This window comes from Hyperolius riggenbachi, chromosome 7, assembly GCF_040937935.1.
Source record: "Hyperolius riggenbachi isolate aHypRig1 chromosome 7, aHypRig1.pri, whole genome shotgun sequence".
NCBI lineage: Eukaryota > Metazoa > Chordata > Amphibia > Anura > Hyperoliidae > Hyperolius > Hyperolius riggenbachi.
This window is the reverse complement of record NC_090652.1, coordinates 29,085,324-29,106,703: the sequence shown is the minus strand read 5'-3', so window position 1 is coordinate 29,106,703 and position 21,380 is coordinate 29,085,324. Positions and strand designations below refer to the sequence as shown.

At 48.7% G+C, this 21,380-nt stretch overlaps 1 protein-coding gene across 4 annotated transcripts in view; it reads left to right on the top strand.

The window, feature by feature from the left end:
• Window positions 1-21,380, top strand: part of LOC137524204 (uncharacterized) — a 624,050-nt gene that overhangs the window by 132,834 nt on the left and 469,836 nt on the right. For all 4 annotated transcript variants that reach the window (XM_068243802.1, XM_068243801.1, XM_068243800.1 and 1 more), the window contains 3 exons: window positions 6,756-6,790; window positions 9,570-9,658; window positions 11,737-11,777. In XM_068243802.1, coding sequence (XP_068099903.1) covers window positions 6,756-6,790; window positions 9,570-9,658; window positions 11,737-11,777 — 165 coding nt within the window. The remainder of the gene's footprint in view (window positions 1-6,755; window positions 6,791-9,569; window positions 9,659-11,736; window positions 11,778-21,380) is intronic.

Here is a 21,380-nt window from a genome sequence, read left to right as displayed (position 1 = left end):
CTGTTTGAATACGGAGGGGAAGATGCCGGTGGAGAAGGAGAGGTTGAACAGATGGGTGAGGACAGGGGCCAGATCAGAAAAATGTGGGCGCAGAGAATCAGATGGGACCGGATCTACACAGATACAGATACAGTACAGATACAGTAGGCAGAGGCGGAGTCTAGGTACAGGCAGGGTTCGGCAACAGGTATCAGAAATATCGAGGTACAAGATCAGGAGGCAGAAACAGAGTCTAAGGACGAGCCGGGGTTCGGCAACAGAGTATCAGAAAGGCAAGGTACAAGATCAGAGTTCAGGAGGATAGTCAAACAGGCAAAGGGTCATAACAGATAATCACAATCAAACTAGTACTTTAAGCTATCAACAGAATCTAGCTTAGTGTAGGATTACAGCTCCAGCTGGTCCCGGCACACTAACGGATCTGACTACAGGTCTGAGTGCTCCCACGTATGTGTTTGCAACGCCAGACAACCAGCAACTGAATAAGCAGCAGAATATATAGTTGCTGGACTCTGCTGCCCCGCCCGAACCATTCAGCCAATCATGAGTCCTGCAGGAATCAGCTGACCTTCCTGATCAGCTGACACTTCCTCTGCAGGTATAAAGGTCCTGAATTCAGGCCCGCGCGAGCATAGCTCTCCATCTGCCTAGGTGCACTCGCGCGTGTCACTCTGAATCTTGGTGGACTATCAGTCCCAGCCACACCAGTACTGTCTTGCAATGTATCCAGTTCCAATGCGGATTCCGCCGCTCCCAATGCGGCTTCCGCCGCTCTGCCTATGCGGTATGCGGCGGTTTTTCCGCGTTGTGACGCCATGCTGGATGCGGAAACAGCCGCCTCACCTTGAGAGACGGCGGCTTTTCCGCGTTTCTTCACAGTACCCCCCTCCCGAGGAGTGGACTCCGGACAACTCCTACCAGGTTTCTCGGGATGTAAGGCGTGAAACTCCCTCCTTAATTCGTCCGCATGCATGCGACTCCCCGGTACCCATTGTCTCTCCTCAATGCCGTACCCTTTCCAATGTACGAGATATTGTACCGAGTTTTGTACAAAGCGTGAATCTAAAATCTTTTCTACCTCGTACTCAGGCTGGTCATCCACCAACACAGGAGGAGGAGGAGTGGGACCCACATGGACTGCTGGCTTAAGCAGGGATACGTGGAAGGATCTTACCCCACGCATGCTGGCGGGAAGATCAACGGCATAAGTGACGTTGTTGATCCTTCTGGCTATCGGGAAAGGCCCGACAAACCTGGGCCCCAACTTGTCTGAGGGCTGTTTCAGGGCCGAGTGACGTGTGGATACCCAAATCAAGTCTCCTGGTTGGAATCTCCACTCCAAAGACCGTTTCTTGTCAGCTTGACCCTTCTGACTCAGAAACGCCTTTTCCAAACTGTCTCTCACCGTCGGCCAAATGTCTTTAAAAGACCTTTGCCAAGCCTCCAGAGCTGGAAACGGAGTGGAGGCCACTGGTAACGGTGAAATTTGGGCAATCTTCCAGACACTACCTGGAACGGAGAAAATCCAGTGGAAGAACTTTTCAAATTGTTTTGTGCAAATTCTGCAAAGGGCAGAAATTTGACCCAGTCATTCTGCGCCTCTGCAACGTAGCATCTCAAAAACTGCTCTAATGACTGGTTGACCCTCTCCGTCTGACCGTTGGTCTGTGGGTGGTAGCCCGATGAAAACGACAGCTTCATGCCCATTTGATGACAGAATGCCCTCCAGAATTTAGATAAGAATTGGACTCCCCGATCGGACACTATGTTTTCCGGAATGCCGTGCAGCCGGAACACGTGTTTGATAAACAAGTCGGCCAATTCCTGGGCCGAGGGGAGTCCTTTCAAGGGCACAAAATGGGCCATCTTGCTGAAGCGGTCGACTACCAACCAAATGACCGACATGCCCTCTGATCTGGGAAGCTCACCCACAATATCCATGGACAAGTGGGTCCATGGTTCACTCGGGGTGGGTAAAGGCTGCAATGTCCCTACAGGTGCCAGCCGGGAGGGTTTGCTTTTAGCACATACTGCACAATCCTTAACAAATTCTTTGCAGTCGGTTGCCAGAGACGGCCACCAAACACACCTGGCCACAAGATCCTGCGTTCTAGATGCCCCAGGATGTCCCGCATTCTTGTGTGAATGGAATATCTGTAGCACCCGGAGACGGAATGGCAGAGGCACAAATAAAACCCCCTTAGGGACATCCTGCTGAAAAGGACTCAAGGTCTCTGTCCAGTCTTCCCAAGTCTCTGTTACGGCCAGCACCAAATTTTGTGGGACAATGGTCTCTGGGGCAGAAGGCTGTGCTGTCTCCAACTCAAAGCATCTGGACAGGGCGTCTGCCTTAATGTTCTTGCTACCCGGGGTATACGTAATTACGAACCTGAACCTCGAAAAAAACAAAGACCATCGAGCCTGACGGGGACTTAATCTCTTAGCCCCCTCGATGTATTCTAGATTCTTGTGATCCGTGTATACCGTAATTATATGTTCTGCTCCTTCCAGCCAGTGACGCCACTCCTCAAAAGCAAGTTTAATGGCTAAGAGCTCTCTGTTGCCTATATCGTAGTTTCTCTCTGCCGGAGAGAACCTACGAGAGAAATACGCACAAGGGTGTAGCCTTCCCTGCAACCCTGACCGCTGAGACAGCACAGCCCCTACCCCAACCTCCGAGGCGTCCACCTCAACAATAAAAGGATAAGAGGTGTCTACATGTCTCAGGATAGGTGCGGAACAAAACAAATCTTTTAAAGTGGAGAAAGCACTTAATGCATCAGGAGACCAGTGGGTGGTATCTGCCCCTTTTTTCGTAAGACAGGTGAGGGGTGCGATAACCGTGGAATACCCCTTTATGAACCTTCTATAATAATTTGCAAAGCCTAAAAACCGCTGTAAAGACTTCAACCCAACCGGCTGAGGCCATTCCAAAACAGCGGAGACTTTGGCGGGGTCCATAGACAGGCCCGTGGTGGAAATTATGTACCCCAGAAAGGCGACAGATGTGACTTCAAAAATACACTTCTCAATTTTAGCGTAAAGTGAGTTTTGTCTTAATTTGTTGAGTACAATTTCACATGCATTCTGTGCTCAGAGAGGTTGTTGGAGAAAACAAGTATATCGTCTAGATAGACCAGAACAAATCTCCCCAACACCTCTCTGAAGACCTCGTTGATGAGTTCCTGGAAAACGGCCGGGGCATTACATAACCCAAAGGGCATCACCAGGTACTCGTAATGCCCGTCTGGCGTGTTAAAGGCCATTTTCCACTCATCGCCCTTTCTTATGCGCACCAGGTTGTACGCGCCCCGCAAATCCAGCTTTGAGAAGATCTTAGCATCAGTGACCTGCGTAAATAAATCGTCTATCAGGGGTAACGGATAGCGATTCTTTACCGTGATCTTATTTAGTCCCCGGTAATCAATACAGGGCCGCAGGCCCCCGTCTTTCTTTTTAACGAAAAAGAAACCTGCTCCAGCAGGCGATCGGGACGGCCGGATGAAGCCTTTGGCCAAATTCTCACGGATATATTCTTGCATAGCCAATTTTTCTGGCCCAGAAAAATTGTACAAATGACCACGAGGGGGCATACAACCTGAACGGATATCAATGGGGCAATCCAAAGAGCGATGTGGGGGTAATTTGTCTGCAGCCTTGGGACAGAATACATCCGAATATTCCACATATTGCTCAGGTACCCCCTGTACATGAACCCTGGTTTGGCCCAATGTCACCTTCCCTAAACATCGCTGAAAGCAGTGTGCTGACCAAGAAATTAGTTGGCCGGTGGCCCAATCAATGTGTGGAGAATGAAGGTGCAACCATGGCATGCCGAGTATAATGGTGGAGGTTGTCATATGTAACACAAAGAACTGTAACTTTTCCCAGTGCAGTACCCCTATGGTGACCCCCACCTCTGGTGTCTGAGACAGTGGGTGATTCCCTTGCAGAGGAGAGTCATCCACTGCCGTAACCTGGATGGGTGGTTGTACTGGTGTGAGCGGAATACACAATCTCTTAGCAAACTCAAAATCCATAAAATTTGCCGCGGAGCCTGAATCGATAAAGGCTTCCGTGACCTCAGTCTTATCTTCCCACGTAACGGTACAGGGAAGAAGCAATCGTTTTTCTTCTAGGGGTAAAAGTCGAACGCCCAGGGTGTTACCCCCTACCACTCCTAAGCGGTAGCGTTTCCCCGGCTTATTGGGGCAGTTCTGTACTATATGCCCCCCTTCAGCGCAGTACAGACACAGCTGTTCGGTCATTCTCCGTCTTCGCTCTACCTGGGTTAATTTTGACCGAGCAATCTGTATCGGCTCGGATGGAGGCAAGACGGGAGAAGGTGAAATAGTAGGAGGTGGAGTCACTGGGACCGTGGTGTAAGATACCCCTCTGAGACGGGAACTACCCCTGGTCTGTTTTTGGTAGCGCAGCCTGCGGTCGATTCGGATGGCCGCTGAGATGGCCTCATCGATTGTTCTGGGCTCGGGCTGGCTTAACATCAAATCAGAGACCTCGTCGGACAGCCCTGACAAGAAACGATCTAATAGGGCATAAGTGTCCCACCTGGCCGTAACTGACCACCTCCTAAACTCGGCCGCGTAATCTTCGACCGGAAGGTCCGAATCGTCGTAAATGACTGCCATAGCTTTAAAGAATTCCTCTACAGAGGTAAGAGCTTTGTCTCCGGCGGGCAGGCTATACGCCCAAGACTGGGAGTCGCCGGACAACAAAGTTTTAATAAACGTGACCCTCTGGGTCTCAGTACCCAAAGATTGGGGTCTCAACTCAAAATAGGACAACACCCTACTCCTAAAATTCCGGAAGTCAGATCTGTGACCGGAAAAACTTTCAGGTACGGGCATACGTATGTCAGAGCTAAAAGGGGATCGCACATGATCCACTGATGTCTGGAGGGTTTGTACAGACCCTGATAGGGCATCAATAAGAGTTATGTGGGTGCCCAGTACTTGATTGATGTTGTCCACCGAAGCGGCAAGTACGCCCAGACAATCAGTGTTTGCGTCCATTTTGTATTTTGGTCTGGCGTTCTGTAACGATCAGTGAAGCACAGAGGATCTGATTACCGGTGATCTGCAGTATCACTGGGAATACAGATGTATACCAGATTATAAGTGATCTGCAGTATCACCGATAATCCGATATACCAGCTAACCTCTGTTCACCTGAGTAGAGTGTAGTGTTTGGTGTAACAGTAACACTTCGAGGACTAGGCCTCAGTGCAGAGGGGAGTACTGCACGGATTCCTTCCGAAGTTCTGGACTCTCCTAGACGGGAGGAGTCAGGCTGAGAGTAGGAAGGACTGTTCTGCAAGTGACACTCAGGAGGAAGTGTCACTAACAGGACGAGGAACCGCCTCCAATAGTAAGGTCGGTTCTCGAGGTCGGACAAGCCAGGTCGTAAACACTCGGACAGATAAAGTACAGTTACAGTAGGCAGAGGCGGAGTCTAGGTACAGGCAGGGTTCGGCAACAGGTATCAGAAATATCGAGGTACAAGATCAGGAGGCAGAAACAGAGTCTAAGGACGAGCCGGGGTTCGGCAACAGAGTATCAGAAAGGCAAGGTACAAGATCAGAGTTCAGGAGGATAGTCAAACAGGCAAAGGGTCATAACAGATAATCACAATCAAACTAGTACTTTAAGCTATCAACAGAATCTAGCTTAGTGTAGGATTACAGCTCCAGCTGGTCCCGGCACACTAACGGATCTGACTACAGGTCTGAGTGCTCCCACGTATGTGTTTGCAACGCCAGACAACCAGCAACTGAATAAGCAGCAGAATATATAGTTGCTGGACTCTGCTGCCCCGCCCGAACCATTCAGCCAATCATGAGTCCTGCAGGAATCAGCTGACCTTCCTGATCAGCTGACACTTCCTCTGCAGGTATAAAGGTCCTGAATTCAGGCCCGCGCGAGCATAGCTCTCCATCTGCCTAGGTGCACTCGCGCGTGTCACTCTGAATCTTGGTGGACTATCAGTCCCAGCCACACCAGTACTGTCTTGCAATGTATCCAGTTCCAATGCGGATTCCGCCGCTCCCAATACGGATTCCGCCGCTCTGCCTATGCGGCATGGGCGGTTTTTCCGCGTTGTGACGCCATGCTGGATGCGGAAACAGCCGCCTCACCTTGAGAGACGGCGGCTTTTCCGCGTTTCTTCACAAATTGTAAATAAAATGACTGAAATGATCAAAATCAATGTCAAACTGGCCAAAACATTCCATTTCAGTGGGGGTTGAATAATTTTGAACACAACTGTATATCTTGTTTTTTCACCACCAATTAGGCTTTTTTGGGTTGATATTTGTTTTCAGTAATTACTTTATTTTCTATGCATTTTAGAGGGAAAAATAAGGAAAAAAATGAAAAAATACACTATTTCTCCAATTCCATCCCCTATAGTTTTAATAAAAACACTGCTACTGTGCATAAATCTCACACATTTTATCTGCCTATTTGTCCTGGTTATCACAAGATTTTAATTATGTCCCAAGTACAAAGTATGGTGACAATATATTATTTGGAAATAAAGGTGTATTTCCTATTTTGTTTTGTTTTTTTCACTGATCTCATGTGCACGCACACAGTGGCAGCAGCACTGTTTAACTGCAGCCGTTAAGAGGCTCTAGCAGGACGTTTTAAAACGCCTGCTTGTTATTAAGTGGTTAAACAAAGATAAATAATAATGTTGCGTTACTTATGGTATATAATATTATGTTTTTGTTTTAGGAAAAAAATAAGAAATGATCAGGGATCGCCTTCCGGTGAGTTATTGTGTGAAAAAGCATTGATTGTCATGTGGAAGGAGAGTTCAGATTCCATAATGTTGAAATGATGGTGATGCAGCAAGAGTGTAATTTAGGAAACAATTATTGTTGATCAAATAATAAGCATTCCATCATTACCATTTGTGTTTTTTTACCTACCTGCTCAACACATGGTCGCCCAGTGACAAACCATAGGGTGAGAGCTCAGGATATTATGTAATGCTCTTTAAATTGGTTACATTTATATTAAGGTATACATTCTCATTCATCCATATCCCTTTTAGGGCCTATTTCCACTAGTTCCGCATCAGTTCTTCATCAGTCTTTCTCCATCCAGATTTCTGGATTTGGCTATTTAGGGCCTGTTTCCACTACACACAGATTCTGGATCCAGAAAAATTGACTGAAATGAAATCCTATGTGCCTCTTTCCACTAAACGCGATTTGCAGCTTCTGCACCATGCATCGTTTCCCATACAATGAACACGTCCGTGGAAAAAGGCCCATAGACATTCTTTGGAGTCAGTTTTTCTGCATCCAGAATCTGCATGTAGTGGAAACAGGCCCTAAAGCAAACTCCTGATGAGTGGAAATTGAATACTTACCTCAGTAGTCGAAGTCTCTGGATGGCCCAGAGGCTTCCTGGATCTATGAAGTGCTTACAGTTGCAGCACAGGGTCCTTCTTTATCTTCTGGCTGTACTCCCGGCTGTGGATGAGTGCATTCGGGCTGGTCATGCACGAGTAAAGTGTGCACATGCCCAGTAGAATGAAGTCACTCATGCATGGCATTTTTCCTTCATGAACAAGCGTTTTGTTCTACCGGGCATGCGCAGACCTTATTAGCACTTACGGTACTTACGTATTATACCGTCTGAAGAGTTTACAGTTCCTTGTTTAAGTTTTGTTTGCTCCACTACCAAGATTTATCCCTGTTTGAAAAATTGAAAATCCTGGCTTTTCATTACACCAGGTCCCGTGTCAGTGTAATGCTCTGTTGCCAAGTTAAAGGGTTTTGAAGGAGGGGTGTCCCCTGCACCTTGGCTGCACAAAGCGTGATTGCAGAAGTACTGGACAAACTCGACATTGATGATCAGCAGCACCCCCGGGAGGTTGTCTTCTGTCGCAGGGGTTTCATTACAGAGGACGAAGGAGCAGACAAGCTATACACCCTCCTGACGTCTCTGTGTTACTGGCCGGGGCTGGAGACTCTATTAAGACAAAGGAGCAGCCCAGCTATATACGCTCTTCACCTCTCAAGATGCAGGGGACACCCCTCCTTCAAAACCCTTTAACTTGGCAACGAAGCATTACCCTGACACGGGACCTGGTGTAATGGAATGCCAGGACTTTCAGCTTTTCAAAAAGGGTTACATTTTGGTAGTGGAGGAAACAGAACTTAAACAAGGAACTGCCAAACTCTTCAGACGGTATAATACATAAGTACCATAACATCTAACAGGCATCCGGCGGACGTAGCACAATATAAGGCAAAGGCATAGTCTGTAAGCAGACAAAGGTCAGGAGTGTAAACCAAATTCATTATGGGGAAAGAAGGGTGGGATTCCCTGAACATGGAAAATTCAAGAGTTCTGGCAAATAGGGAAACTTATTTAGACACTTCTAATCTGCACTGAGCTGAATTTGAGTGTACCATCTAATATTGAGATTGAGTCACAAAGCTTACTTATTTATCACCTTAACTGCAACTGGGATAAATAAGGAGAGATAAGTCATGAGAAAAACAAATAAGGACAGATAAGTTGTGAGTTGTCATTGAAAGGAACACTTAAGCCAGGAATAAAAAAATTAGTTTTTCTTGCCTGGGGCTTATACCGGCCATCCTGTGCCCTTGCAGTCACTCATGGAGCCTCCGGTCCCCCGCCGCCAGCTAGTTTCGTTTTCACTGACAGGCCCTGACAGGGAGTCGGCAGGCTTTCTGTGCCTGTGCAGGCCTGGCCACGCGTATCCTTCTTCATGTTCCCGTCCTCAATAGTGTCCTGCACAGGTGCAGGACGTTATTGCGGACGGGAACACAAACAAAAATACACGTGGCCAGGCAGGTCAGCAAAAACGAAACTAGCTGGTGGCGGGGGAGCGGAGGCTCCGTGAGTGACTGCAAGGATACAAGACAGCTGGAGGGGGCTGGTAGAAGAACCAGGAAAGTAAAACTGATTTTTTATTCCTGGCTTAAAGCGGAACTGTAAAGTTACTTTAGACACATAGTTTCACTTACCTGGGGCTTCTCTAAGCCACCAGCAGCCGCCCTGTCCCGCGCCGGTCCTGCCCGAGCCGCCGTTCTCCCGCCGCCAGCTCCGTGCCGTAGACTTCTAAGTCGACGCCAGCGCAGCCCTGCCACGCGTATCCTTTCTTCGCGTCCCCGCTATTGCAGAGTGGAACGCGATGAAAAGATACGCGTGGCAGGGCTGCGCTGGCGTCGACTTAGAAGTCTACAGCACGGAACGGAGCTGGCGGCAGGAGAATGGTGGCTTGGGCAGGACCGGCGCGGGACAGGGCGGCTGCTGGGGGCTTAGGGAAGCCCCAGGTAAGTGAAACTATATGTCTAAAATAACTTTACAGTTCCGCTTTAAGTGTCCCTTTAAGGAGAGATACAATGTGAGTTAAAAAGTAAGGTGTGATAATTCAATAGAAAAGCTTTGTGAGTTAGCTGCCCATGTCTGTTGGTTTTACATACAAAGTGACACTGCCTCTGTATGTTATAGACATTAGTTATCCAAGGGACGCAATGCATTTCAATAACATTTAATGTTTTTCAGAAACTCAGCAGAATATAGACAGTAGAGGAAACTTGGAGAGCACCAAAAATCAGTCACCAGTTCTCGACCATATAAATGAAGAAGACGCGGTTAGTATTATGATAGTTTACTAGCTAAGGGCACCAATTTTGACATAGGGCCCCAAGTTCAATTCCTGGGTTGAGCGAGTGCATGTCCACTAAGGAGCTCTTGGGCAAGAATACCTAACACTGCAAATGCCTAAGAGGGTGTCCTACTGATTGCACTGAGGTGGCTGCAGCTCTCCTTAGTAACCCATACACATTGAATCAGAGAAGAAAAGCAATATGTTAGCATTTAATTTCATACGGTAGTTAGAATTAAGCAGCAAATACTATTGTGTCAGTAAACACCAATTGCACCAAGATCCAGCAATAATGTGCACACACCGCATGCATGGTTGTTCAGAGAAGGGGCCCTATAAACAGTTTTTCTCAAACTATGTAAGACTACTTGGAGTACACATTAAGTTTTGGAATTCAGTTCTCCTAAGTGGTGTGTCTAAGGACCTGAACACATTATTGCACTTTTGTCTGCTTTTCAGCAACAAATAAATACTACAGCTGCTGAATAGTGGACACACTAGAATTGCAGTAGCAATGTTCCCACTGTGGTTAATGGAAATATATAATTATTGTGTTCCTGCCATGAAAAAAAGAACTCTTTCAGAAATATCCTGAGAATATGCTGCTACTTTTGAATGGCATTTGGTTTGGAGTAGGATCTACAGGAAAAGGCAACATCATCACCTACTAGTCATGTGAAGCAAAGGTTTCTGGTAGCTTCTGGTAGCTATCCCCATACAGAATTATAAGTCAGCTGGTGCATGGTACCGCTGACATACAGTAACACAATTACAGAGACTGAGGGGACACTGTCACTTGTATGTGATATGAAGACCCCTATGAGAAGTATAGTTGCAGGTCAGAGTCCAGAAACTGTGAAGACTGAACAGGACATTGGAGACAACAAACTGGTTGAGAAATGTGCTTGGCTGCCAAAAGAACAGCTAGTCAACCAGGCAGGGGTTTAGCAACTGAGCAGGTAGGTTCAAAATCAGGAATTTGGCAGCGGGTAGTCACTGAGGCAGGTATTGAACTATACAGTGGATAGACAGACAAACAGAGGTTTGAGAACAATGCACATAGTCAGGCAGTGGTTCAGCAGCAGAGCAAGTAGTGACAGGCAGGGGTTGTGCAATAATCAGGCAATACACAGGTAAAGGGTCAGGGTCATGGGGCGGGGACACACTTAGGACTAGCTGCAACACTACAGAATTGGTGAGTGGAGCTATCCAATCCTACTGTATGTAGGCTATTTGGGGTGCAAATGTGCAGATTCTTACACCTTGGCATGAAAACTTATGCCATATTGCCCACGCCTGGCATGCAACCGTGCATCTAAGGACATGATCCAGCATGCAAACCATCTGTGCCAGACTTGGTTAGGTGACTGTCCCTTTCAGGCTCTCATTCTACACTGATGCTTTAAGGCTACTTACACACTAAGACGTTGCGTTTTAGGGGACGTTATGGTCGCATAACGTGCCCCTAACGCAACGCCAGCTGGTGCGGGAGAGGACGTTAGAGTGAGCCGCGTTAGGCGGCTCTATCCGCATAAGGTCTCCCAGAGTGGCGCTGATTGGCCGGCGGGACCACGTGATGCGGAGTGAGACACTCCGCATCACGTGGTCCCGCCGGCCAATCAGCGGCCGCCAGTGCAGTGCATATTAAGTAGCCATGTGCGCGGCTACTGTAGCGGCATCTCCCCGCACCCCTCTCCGCCCCCCACTGAGCATGTGCAAACAGTCTAACGCGGCTAAAGCCGCTAGAACGCACAGCATGCTGCACTTTCACTACAACGTGCAGCGTTACATGTAACGCAAGGTGGGCACTATGAACAGCCCACTTGTGTTACATTGCTGTGCGTTGGGGGAGTGTTACAGGCTGCACTAACGTGCGCCTGTAACGTCCCTGTGTGTAAGCAGCCTAAAGCCACAGCTGTGAATAGATTTTGTTAGATTTAATGTTTGTACTGAATCTATAGTCAAATCTGTTAAAAATATTGTGTAGTGCATACCTACAATTACTGTAGAAAGTAAATAAAGAATGCTAAATATGAATTACTTATTGATATCTCTGCTGTTTAGGAGAGACCTGATACATCTGGAATGTTTAACGACTATTCTCCGTAAGTGATATTTTTTTCAAGCACAAAGTAATACAGGATGTTAATAATATATATGTTTATTCATACCCCTGGCAAATGTTGACTTAAAGTTACTTTTATTCAGCCAGGAAGTAATTTTTTGACAAGAAATGACGTACAAGAGGCATTATTGTGGGAAAAAAAAAAAAAAAACGTCTCTGCTTTTATTTACATTTGAGCAAAAAGTGTCTAGTCCAAAATTAATCATAACCTTCACAAACGTTCTCAGTCTGTGTGAAAATATAAAGTTCTATACCATTCCAAATAGACCAAACTGTTCTAAAGCATCCTAATTACCCTGATTAATTGGGAGCAGCTGCTTTAATCAACTCAACATGCGGAAAACAGCAGCTCTCTGCAGTTGGTTTGTGGACAGTCATGGCTAAAGGTGGCCACACACGATACAATAAAATGATCCTATTTTACAGCAATTCGATAAAAACGATCGTATCTTCCGAAAAATCGAAACCTTTTTTTTTTATTCGACTGAAAAATCCGATCTGATTTCCCGTTTTCTTCGATTTTTATCGATTCGGAATGCCAGATATTTATCTTCAATCATTCTAAAGATTGTATGGTGTGTGTTAGATTGTCATTTTATTAATATACACACCCTAGCAATTTTGTCAGTTTCCAATCATTTTATCATAATTGGGGAAAAATTGAACATAGGTGTGTGGTACATTGGTCATATTTTTGAAATGTTACAATCAGTCAGAAAAATTGATTGAAATTCTTAAATTGAACAGATATTTAAAAAATTGTATGGTGTGTGGCCACCTTTAGACAATTTGTGGTTGCTCACAAGTCAGGAAAGGGCTACAGGGCCATTTCTAAATGTTTTCAAGTTCCAGTGGCTACAGTGCAAAGTATTATTAAAAAATACAAGATGTTCCACGCTGTGGAAAATCTCATAGGACGTGGTCGGAAGTCAAAAGTGACACCTGTGTTGGCCAGGAGGATAGTGAGAGAGGTGAAAAAGAATCCAAGGATCACAACCAAGGCCATCCTGGTAAATCTATGGGCTCTGCTGGTGGCAATGTCTCAAGGTAGACAATCCAACGGACACTGCACACTGTTGGGTTCCACGGATGCAGACCAAGGAGGATGCCACTTCTCCAGATAAAGCACTCAAAAGCTTGCTTGGCCTTTGCAAATGCTCATCTGGACAAAGAAGACTTCTAGTCTTCTGAATTACGGTCAGATGAAGCAAAAATTGAATTGTTTGGTCACAATGATGTTTGCTTCATTTGGCGTAAAAAAGGCGAAGCCTTCAACCCAAAGAACACCATCCCCACTGTCAAATATGGTGGTAGAACCTAATGCTTTGGGGTTGTTTTTCAGCCAATGGACCAAGGAACCTAATCACAGTAATAGGCACCATGAAAAAAGGGCAATACATGACAACACTAGGCAGTCTGCAGAGAAACTTGTCCTTGGCTACCAGTGGACATTTCAGCATGACAATGACCCACAACACACAGCAAAAGTGGTGAAGAAATGGTTAGCAGACAACAACATTAACGTTTTGGAGTGGCCTAGCCAGAGTCCCGACTTGAATCCAATTGATAATCTGTGGAGGGAGTTAAAGATCAGGGTGATGGCAAGAAGACCCTCCAACCTGAACGATTTGAAACTCATTGCTATAGATACATGGGCAAAAATTCCTGTGGAGACACGCAGAAAGCTAGTCTGCAATTATAGGAAGCGTTTGATTGCTGTAATCTATATATATAAAATCAGATCTATGTATGTGTGTGTGTGTGTGTGTGTGTGTGTGTGTGTGTGTGTGTGTGCCACGATCATTTAAACGGCTTGACCGATTTAAACAAAACTTGGTATACAGATCCCTTACTACCTGGAATGATATGTTCTGGGGGTCTCGTGTCCCCCCTGCACACGTGGGCGGAGCTACAAACGGCAAATCAGATTTCACCCATTCATGTCAATGCCATTCTCACAGTAATCAAGCCAGAGTCCCCACACTTGGCACAGTTGGTCACTTGGTGACAGAAGTTACAAATTCAGAAAAAGTGGGCAGAGCATAAAACAGCCAATCAATTCCAGCCATTTTAAATGGGAAACTTCAGCCATTCTTAAGGGGCCCATATACCTAACGATTTTCCCGCCGATATACAGCAGATTCGATCACTGTGATCGAATCTGCTGTGAAACTGTTGCGCAAACGCTGACAGAACGATCGATTTCCGTACGAAATCAATCGTTTCCATCGATTCCCGACGATCCGTCCGCGCGGAAGATTTTTCTCGATCGCCGGCGGGTCGGGAGTGCATCGATAGCGACGTTCGAATCGCCCGACGACCGACGCAATACAGCGGCAATACATTACCTGCTCCAGCCGGCGCGAGTCCCCGCTTTCTTCTTCTCCGCTCCGGGCTCCACTGCTGCAGCTTCACTGAACTTCCTGTCCCGGCAAGAAGTTTAAACAGTAGAGCACCCTCTACTGTTTAACCACTTCCGGATTTCTGCTACGCTTATCTATGCCCCTGCAGGAGAGTAGATAAGCGTGCTGTTAGTTTGGGAAAAAAAAGTCCCTGCGTCTTATACGGCAAAGGCAGGGGATCCCCGACTTACGAACGCCCGCCGATACGAACCGCGACCCGCCGTCGGGGATTCCCTGCCTGTGCGTCCTGCTGTGGCCTCTCCTCCCCCTCCTTGCTTGCCCCCTCCTCGTGTCCCCAACGTGTGCGCTCGGGCCCCCCTAATTGAGAAGCGGCAGCTGCTTACCTCCTCCATCTTGCCCGTGGCGATTGAAGACATCCGGCTCCTGTGGGCGGCTTCCTCTAGTGCCGGCTTGTAATGACGCGTCTTCGATGACGCGTCATTACAAGCCGGCACTAGAGAAAGCCGCCTGACAGAAGCCGGATGTCTTCAATCGCCGCGAGCAAGATGGAGGAGGTAAGCAGCTGCCGCTTCTCAATTAGAGGGGGGCCCGGCGAGAACACACAGGGGGGACACGAGGAGGGGGGCAAGCAGGGGGGACCCGGCGATCACACACGGGGGCAGAAACACGGGGGGCAGACAGACACATGAGGGACAGAAACCTGGGGGCAGACGCATGGGGGCAGACAGCTGGGGGCAGACACATGGGGGACAGAAACCTGGGGGCAGACACATGGGGGACAGAAACCTGGGGGCAGACACATGGGGGCAGACAGCAGACACATGGGGGCAGACAGCAGGCACATGGGGGCAGACAGCAGGCACATGGGGGCAGACAGCAGGCACATGGGGGCAGACAGCAGGCACATGGGGGCAGACACATGGTGGCAGACAGCAGGCACATGGGGGCAGACAGCAGGCACATGGGGGCAGGCACATGGGGGCAGACAGCAGGCACATGGGGCAGGCACATGGGGGCAGACAGCAGGCACATGGGGGCAGACAGCTGGGGGCAGACAGCAGGACACATGGGGGCAGACAGCAGGACACTGGGGGCAGACAGGAGGACACCATTTGGGGGAGGTCATGTACAAGACGCTCCTGAAATATGGACGCACCAGGTTTAGTTTATATATTTTTTTTCCCTGGAATTTGCCCTCTAAACCTGGGTGCGTCTTATATTCCGGAGCGTCTTATACGGCGCGAAAGACGGTAATTATTATAATATAAAAAACACTAAATGGAAAAATAGACACCTTTATTTCCAAATAAAATATTATTGCCATACATTGTACTAGGGAGACAATTTAACAGTTGTAATAACCGGGACAAATTAGCAAATAAAATGTGTGTTTCATCATCAATAGCACATTTTATTTTTAAAATACAATGGCTGAAAGCTGAGAATGGTGATTTTTTTTTTCATTTTTTTTCTACTTCTTCCTAGTGTTGGGCGAACAGTGTTCGCCACTGTTCGGGTTCTGCAGAACATCACCCTGTTCAGGTGATGTTCGAGTTCGGCCGAACACCTGATGGTGTTCGGCCAAACTGTTTGGCCATATGGCCGAACTAAGAGCGCATGGCCGAACGTTACCCGAACGTTCGGCTAGCGCTGTGATTTGCCGAACGGGTCACGTGGTTCGGACCCGAACGCGCTCTGATTGACCGAACGGGTCACGTGGTTCGGGTAAATAAATACCCGATCCACGTCATTTCTCCGCTATTTGTCTGTGGGTTTAGCTTTGGGTAGGCAGGCAGGGTAGTTCTCTCTCCAGCCAGGCTAGCCAGGGTCCCCCCAGTCATTGTGTCGCTGCTGGGAACAGTAGTAGTACACCGCTCAACCACACTATATAGCATTGTGTTTACTGCCACTCTGTGTGTCTGCTGGGAACAGTAGTACACCGCTCACCCTGTATAGCACTGTGCTCTGTGTTGCTGCTGGGAATAGTAGTACACCGCTCACCCACACACTATATAGCATTGTGTTTACTGACACTCTGTGTGTCTGCTGGGAACAGTAGTACACCGCTCACCCTGTATAGCATTGTGCTCTGTGTCGCTGCTGGGAATAGTAGTACACCGCTCACCCACACTACATAGCATTGTGTTTACTGCCACTCTGTGTGTCTGCTGGGAACAGTAGTACACCGCTCACCCTGTATAGCATTGTGCTCTGTGTCGCTGCTGGGAATAGTAGTACACCGCTCACCCACACTACATAGCATTGTGTTTACTGCCACTCTGTGTGTCTGCTGGGAACAGTAGTACACCGCTCACCCTGTATAGCATTGTGCTCTGTGTTGCTGCTGGGAATAGTAGTACACCGCTCACCCACACTATATAGCATTGTGTTTACTGCCACTCTGCGTGTCTGCTGGGAACAGTAGTACACCGCTCACCCTGTATAGCATTGTGCTCTGTGTCGCTGCTGGGAATAGTAGTACACCGCTCACCCACACTATATAGCATTGTGTTTACTGCCACTCTGTGTGTCTGCTGGGAACAGTAGTACACCGCTCAACCACCACTGTATACCATTGTGCTCTGTGTCGCTGCTGGGAATAGTGGTACACCGCTCACCCACCACTGTATAGCATTGTGCTCTGTGTCGCTGCTGGGAACAGTAGTACACCGCTCACCCAGCACTATATAGCATTGTGTTTACTGCCACTCTGTGTACACCGCTCACCAAGCACTATATAGCATTGTGTTTATTGCCACTCTGTGTCTGCTGGGAACAGTAGTACACCGCTCACCCGCCACTGTATAGCATTGTGCTCTGTGTCGCTGCTGGGAATAGTGGTACACCGCTCACCCACCACTGTATAGCATTTCTGTACTGCCACTGTACTGCTGCCAGTCAGCGTGTACTTTAAGGATAAGTGAAATGAGGAAGAAATCCGGTGAAAGAGGGAGGGGCAAGGGAAGAGGTGTTTCCCCTGACGGCTCACGTACAGGCCACAGGGGAGCACCGAAAAAAACCCACTCAATACCGCCCATGTTGTCCAGGACAACAACCCTCACAAATCAAAAAGAACAGGACCAGATAATTACTTGGATGACCCCTCAAGCGTCCAGCAGTGGGTTAAGCAGCACCAGCACATCACGCACGAGGTCCGAGTCCTCAGCCAGTTACAAGGAGCTGGTGGGCACAAAGCTGACACAACCGGCAGCAACACCACGCACACAACTGCCAGATAACCAGTCCGAAGAATTTCCTCAGGACATAATGGGGTATTCGCAGGAGCTATTCCCAGCCCAACAAACTTCCACCTTTCAAAGGTCAATGGAACAGCCAGAAATTTTGTGCCCGGATTCACAACCATTGACTGTGGGAAATGCACCGCGCACTGAAATGCAAGGCGAGTCCGAGGAGGACTTACCCAAATCCCAGAGCAAGTTGGGCAGGAGCAGTTTTAATTGCAGGACGTCGGCCGAGAAGATCTTGAAGACGACGTTGGAGTGTGCTGCGCAGAGGTTGTTGTGGGGAGCTCTACTCCACGGCGGCGGCCCACAATCACATATGACAAGTTTGAGGAGATGGAAGAGGAGGAGGGTATGGACAATGTTGACAGAGACCCAGATTTTGTATGTGAAGGAGAACATCGCCGTCGTAGCAGCACAGATGAGTCTGTTGAAGAACCCACTGCTGCACGAGTTCGCCTTGTGCCACAAGGTAGGCGGCGCGAAATTTCAGGCACCACAAGCGTGGAAGTTCCTTTGAGACGCAAAAGAGGCGCAAACAGAAATCGCCAGCAAGGCAGGTGCTCCAAAGTCTGGGCTTTCTTTGAAGACCGCACTGAGGATGGTACCATGGCGATTTGCAAGGTGTGCAAGACCCGCCTGAGCAGGGGGAAAAAATTTAACAACCTCTCCACCACCAGCATGAGCCGCCACATGCTATCCAAACATCCCACTCTGTGGTCAAACGCGGCAGGACAGGGTACCAGCAACACTGCCTCCCTTGGGTTCACCAGACTCACCACCAGACCCGCCTCAGCAGCAGCAGTAGCCCAGCCATTGAGTGGTTCACAACATTCACAAACATCAGACGACGCTGACACTGTCACTTTCCGGACTAGTGCTCTTGAGGTCTCCCATTGTTCATCAAACACATCAACCAACAGCCCTTCAGTGTGCAGCCCTACGGTTCAGTTGTCTGTCTCGGAGATGTTTGAGCGCAAGAGGAAATTGCCAGCAAATGACCCCCGGGCCGTGGCACTAACAGCCAGCATAGCCAAGCTTCTGGCCTGCGAAATGCTGCCATATCGAGTGGTGGAGACAAACAGCTTCAAGGGCATGATGTCAGTGGCCATCCCACGTTACGTGGTTCCCAGCTGCTACCACTTTGCACGCTCTGCAGTGCCTGAGTTGCATGAGCACGTGGTCAGCAAAATAACCCGAAGCTTGAAGAATGCCATTGCCTGCAAGGTTCACCTGACCACTGACACCTGGACGAGTGCGTTCGGCCAGGGTCGATACATCTCCCTTACCGCGCACTGGGTGAACCTTGTGGAGCCTGGCAGCGATTCCTCACCTGCTACGGCGCGGGTGTTGCCCACGCCGCAAACAGCTGCACCGTTGTCCCTCCCACTGGATAACAACAGCAGCACCTACCTCTCTGACTCCTTCTTCTCCAACGCATCTCAAAGCTGTACCTCATCCGGAAACGCTAACCCAGCAGCAGCAGGATCATGGAAGCAGTGCAGCACAGCTGTTGGCATGCGTCAGCAAGCGTTGCTGAAGCTGATCTGCCTTGGGGATAAGCAGCACACAGGGGAGGAAATTTGGAGGGGAATAAAGGAACAAACTGATTTGTGGCTGGCACCGCTGGACCTGAAACCGGGTATGGTTGTGTGTGATAATGGGAGTAATCTCATTCGCGCTTTAAGGTTGGCTAAGCTGACACACATCCCTTGCCTGGCGCACGTGATGAACCTAGTAGTTCAGCGGTTCCTGAGGACATACCCAGGCGTGGCCGATCTTCTGTTGAAGGTGCGACGAGTGGCCAAACATTGTAGAAATTCCAGTACTGCTTCGGGGGCACTCGCCAAGATGCAGGAGCGCTTCAATCTCCCCCACCACCGCTTGCTGTGTGATGTCCCTACTCGCTGGAATTCTATGCTGCACATGCTAGCCCGCTTTTGCGAGCAGAAGAGTGCAGTGGTCCAGTACATGACGGCGCAGTACCGAGGCGCATCCGGCCAGCTGCCAAGCTTCTGTGGATCCGATTGGGCCAACATGTTGGACCTCTGCCAAGTCCTCCAAAATTTTGAGCAATCCACGTTGCTTGTGAGCAGTGACAACTCTTCAGTCAGCATTACCATACCACTGCTGTGTTTACTGAAGAGGTCAATGTTGAAAATCAAGGAAACAGCTGTCATGATGCAACTGGGGGAATCTGAAGGAGAAAACGATCAGCGTGATGGTACCAACATCAGGCCATCCGCCTCAGGAAACGCTGGCCCCAGCAGCTATGACGAAGAAGAGGAGGAGGAACAGCTGGAGTTGGAGCAGGAATTTCCTGCCACCACTGACGAGGGCCAGAGCGGTGCACGTTGGACTTCCACAATTCAGCGCGAATGGTCAGCAGAAGCAGACCAGGAAGAAGGTGACGACTATGATGCATCACAACAACTATCACAACGCTCACAAGAGGATGATGGGGATTCTGGCAGGACTCTGGCACACATGGCTCAATTCATGCTAGACTGCATTGAACGCGACCCACGCATTGTGCGCATTCTGGACAACACCAATTACTGGGTTTATACACTTCTGGATCCACGGTACAAACACAATGTTCCAAAACTGCTTGAAGAAAGAGTCAGACAGGTCAAGATGGAAGAATACCAGCAGGCCCTTGTGGAGACTTTAGAGAGGAGATTGACATCCTCCCCCTCCTCTAGCCAGTTGTACGCCGACAGACTGACTTCCGCAAACCCAGGACGACCAGGAGGGCAGCAAACAACACAAGCCGCAGCTAGTGCCCAAAAGGGAATGGTATCGGCAGTGTCCTTGGAGTGGGAACATTTTCTGACACCCATGCAGCAGCAGCCCACAGAACAGCAAGCGTGCAGATCCACCTCCAACACCGATCGCCTGGAGAAGATGGTCAAGGACTACATGTCAGATAGCGTAGCTGTGTTGAACAATCCATCTGCACCCTTCAACTATTGGGTATCGAAGCTAGACACCTGGCACGAACTGGCAATGTACGCAATAGAGGTGCTGGCTTGCCCGGCAGCCAGCGTTATGACGGAACGCTGTTTCAGTGCTGCCGGAGGCATCGTCACAGATTGGCGTATCCGCCTCTCCACAGAAAATGCAGACCGTCTTACTCAAATTAAAATGAATCAATCCTGGATTGGAAACGACTACGCAACACTCCCGGACCCCAACCAAGTAACATGAACAATGACCATCTGTGATGGGTTAGCGTTGCCGGTCCCTGTTTATGGAACCTCTTATCTTTATTACATTTATGACTGCATGAAGCATTGCTATATCCGCACGCTTTTTGTCCTCATGCAAGGCCTGGGTTGTTGTGTCTCAAAAAGCGTGGCCTTCTCCTCCTGCGCCTCCTCCTGTTCCATCACGTGTGCTGCTGCTGCTGCTGGGTTAGCGTTGCCGGTCCCTGTTTAATGAACCTCTCATCTATATTACATTTATGACTGCATGGCGGTAAAAAGCATGCTATCCACACGCTTCTTGTCCTCATGCAAGGCCTGGGTTGTTGTGTCTCAAAGCGTGGCCTTCTCCTCCTGCGCCTCCTCCTGTTCCATCACGTGTGCTGCTGCTGCTGCTGCTGGGTTAGCGTTGCCGGTCCGTGTTTATGGAACCTCTTATCTTTATTACATTTATGACTGCATGGTGGTAAAAAGCATGCTATCTGCACGCTTCTTGTCCTCATGCAAGGCCTGGGTTGTTGTGTTTCAAAGCGTGGCCTTCTCCTCCTGCGCCTCCTCCTGTGCTGCTGCTGCTGCTGGGTTAGCGTTGCCGGTCCCTGTTTATTGAACCTCTCATCTATATTACATTTATGACTGCATGGCGGTAAAAAGCATGCTATCCGCACGCTTCCTGTCCTCATGCAAGGCCTGGGTTGTTGTGTCTCAAAGCGTGGCCTTCTCCTCCTGCGCCTCCTCCTGTTCCATCACGTGTGCTGCTGCTGCTGCTGGGTTA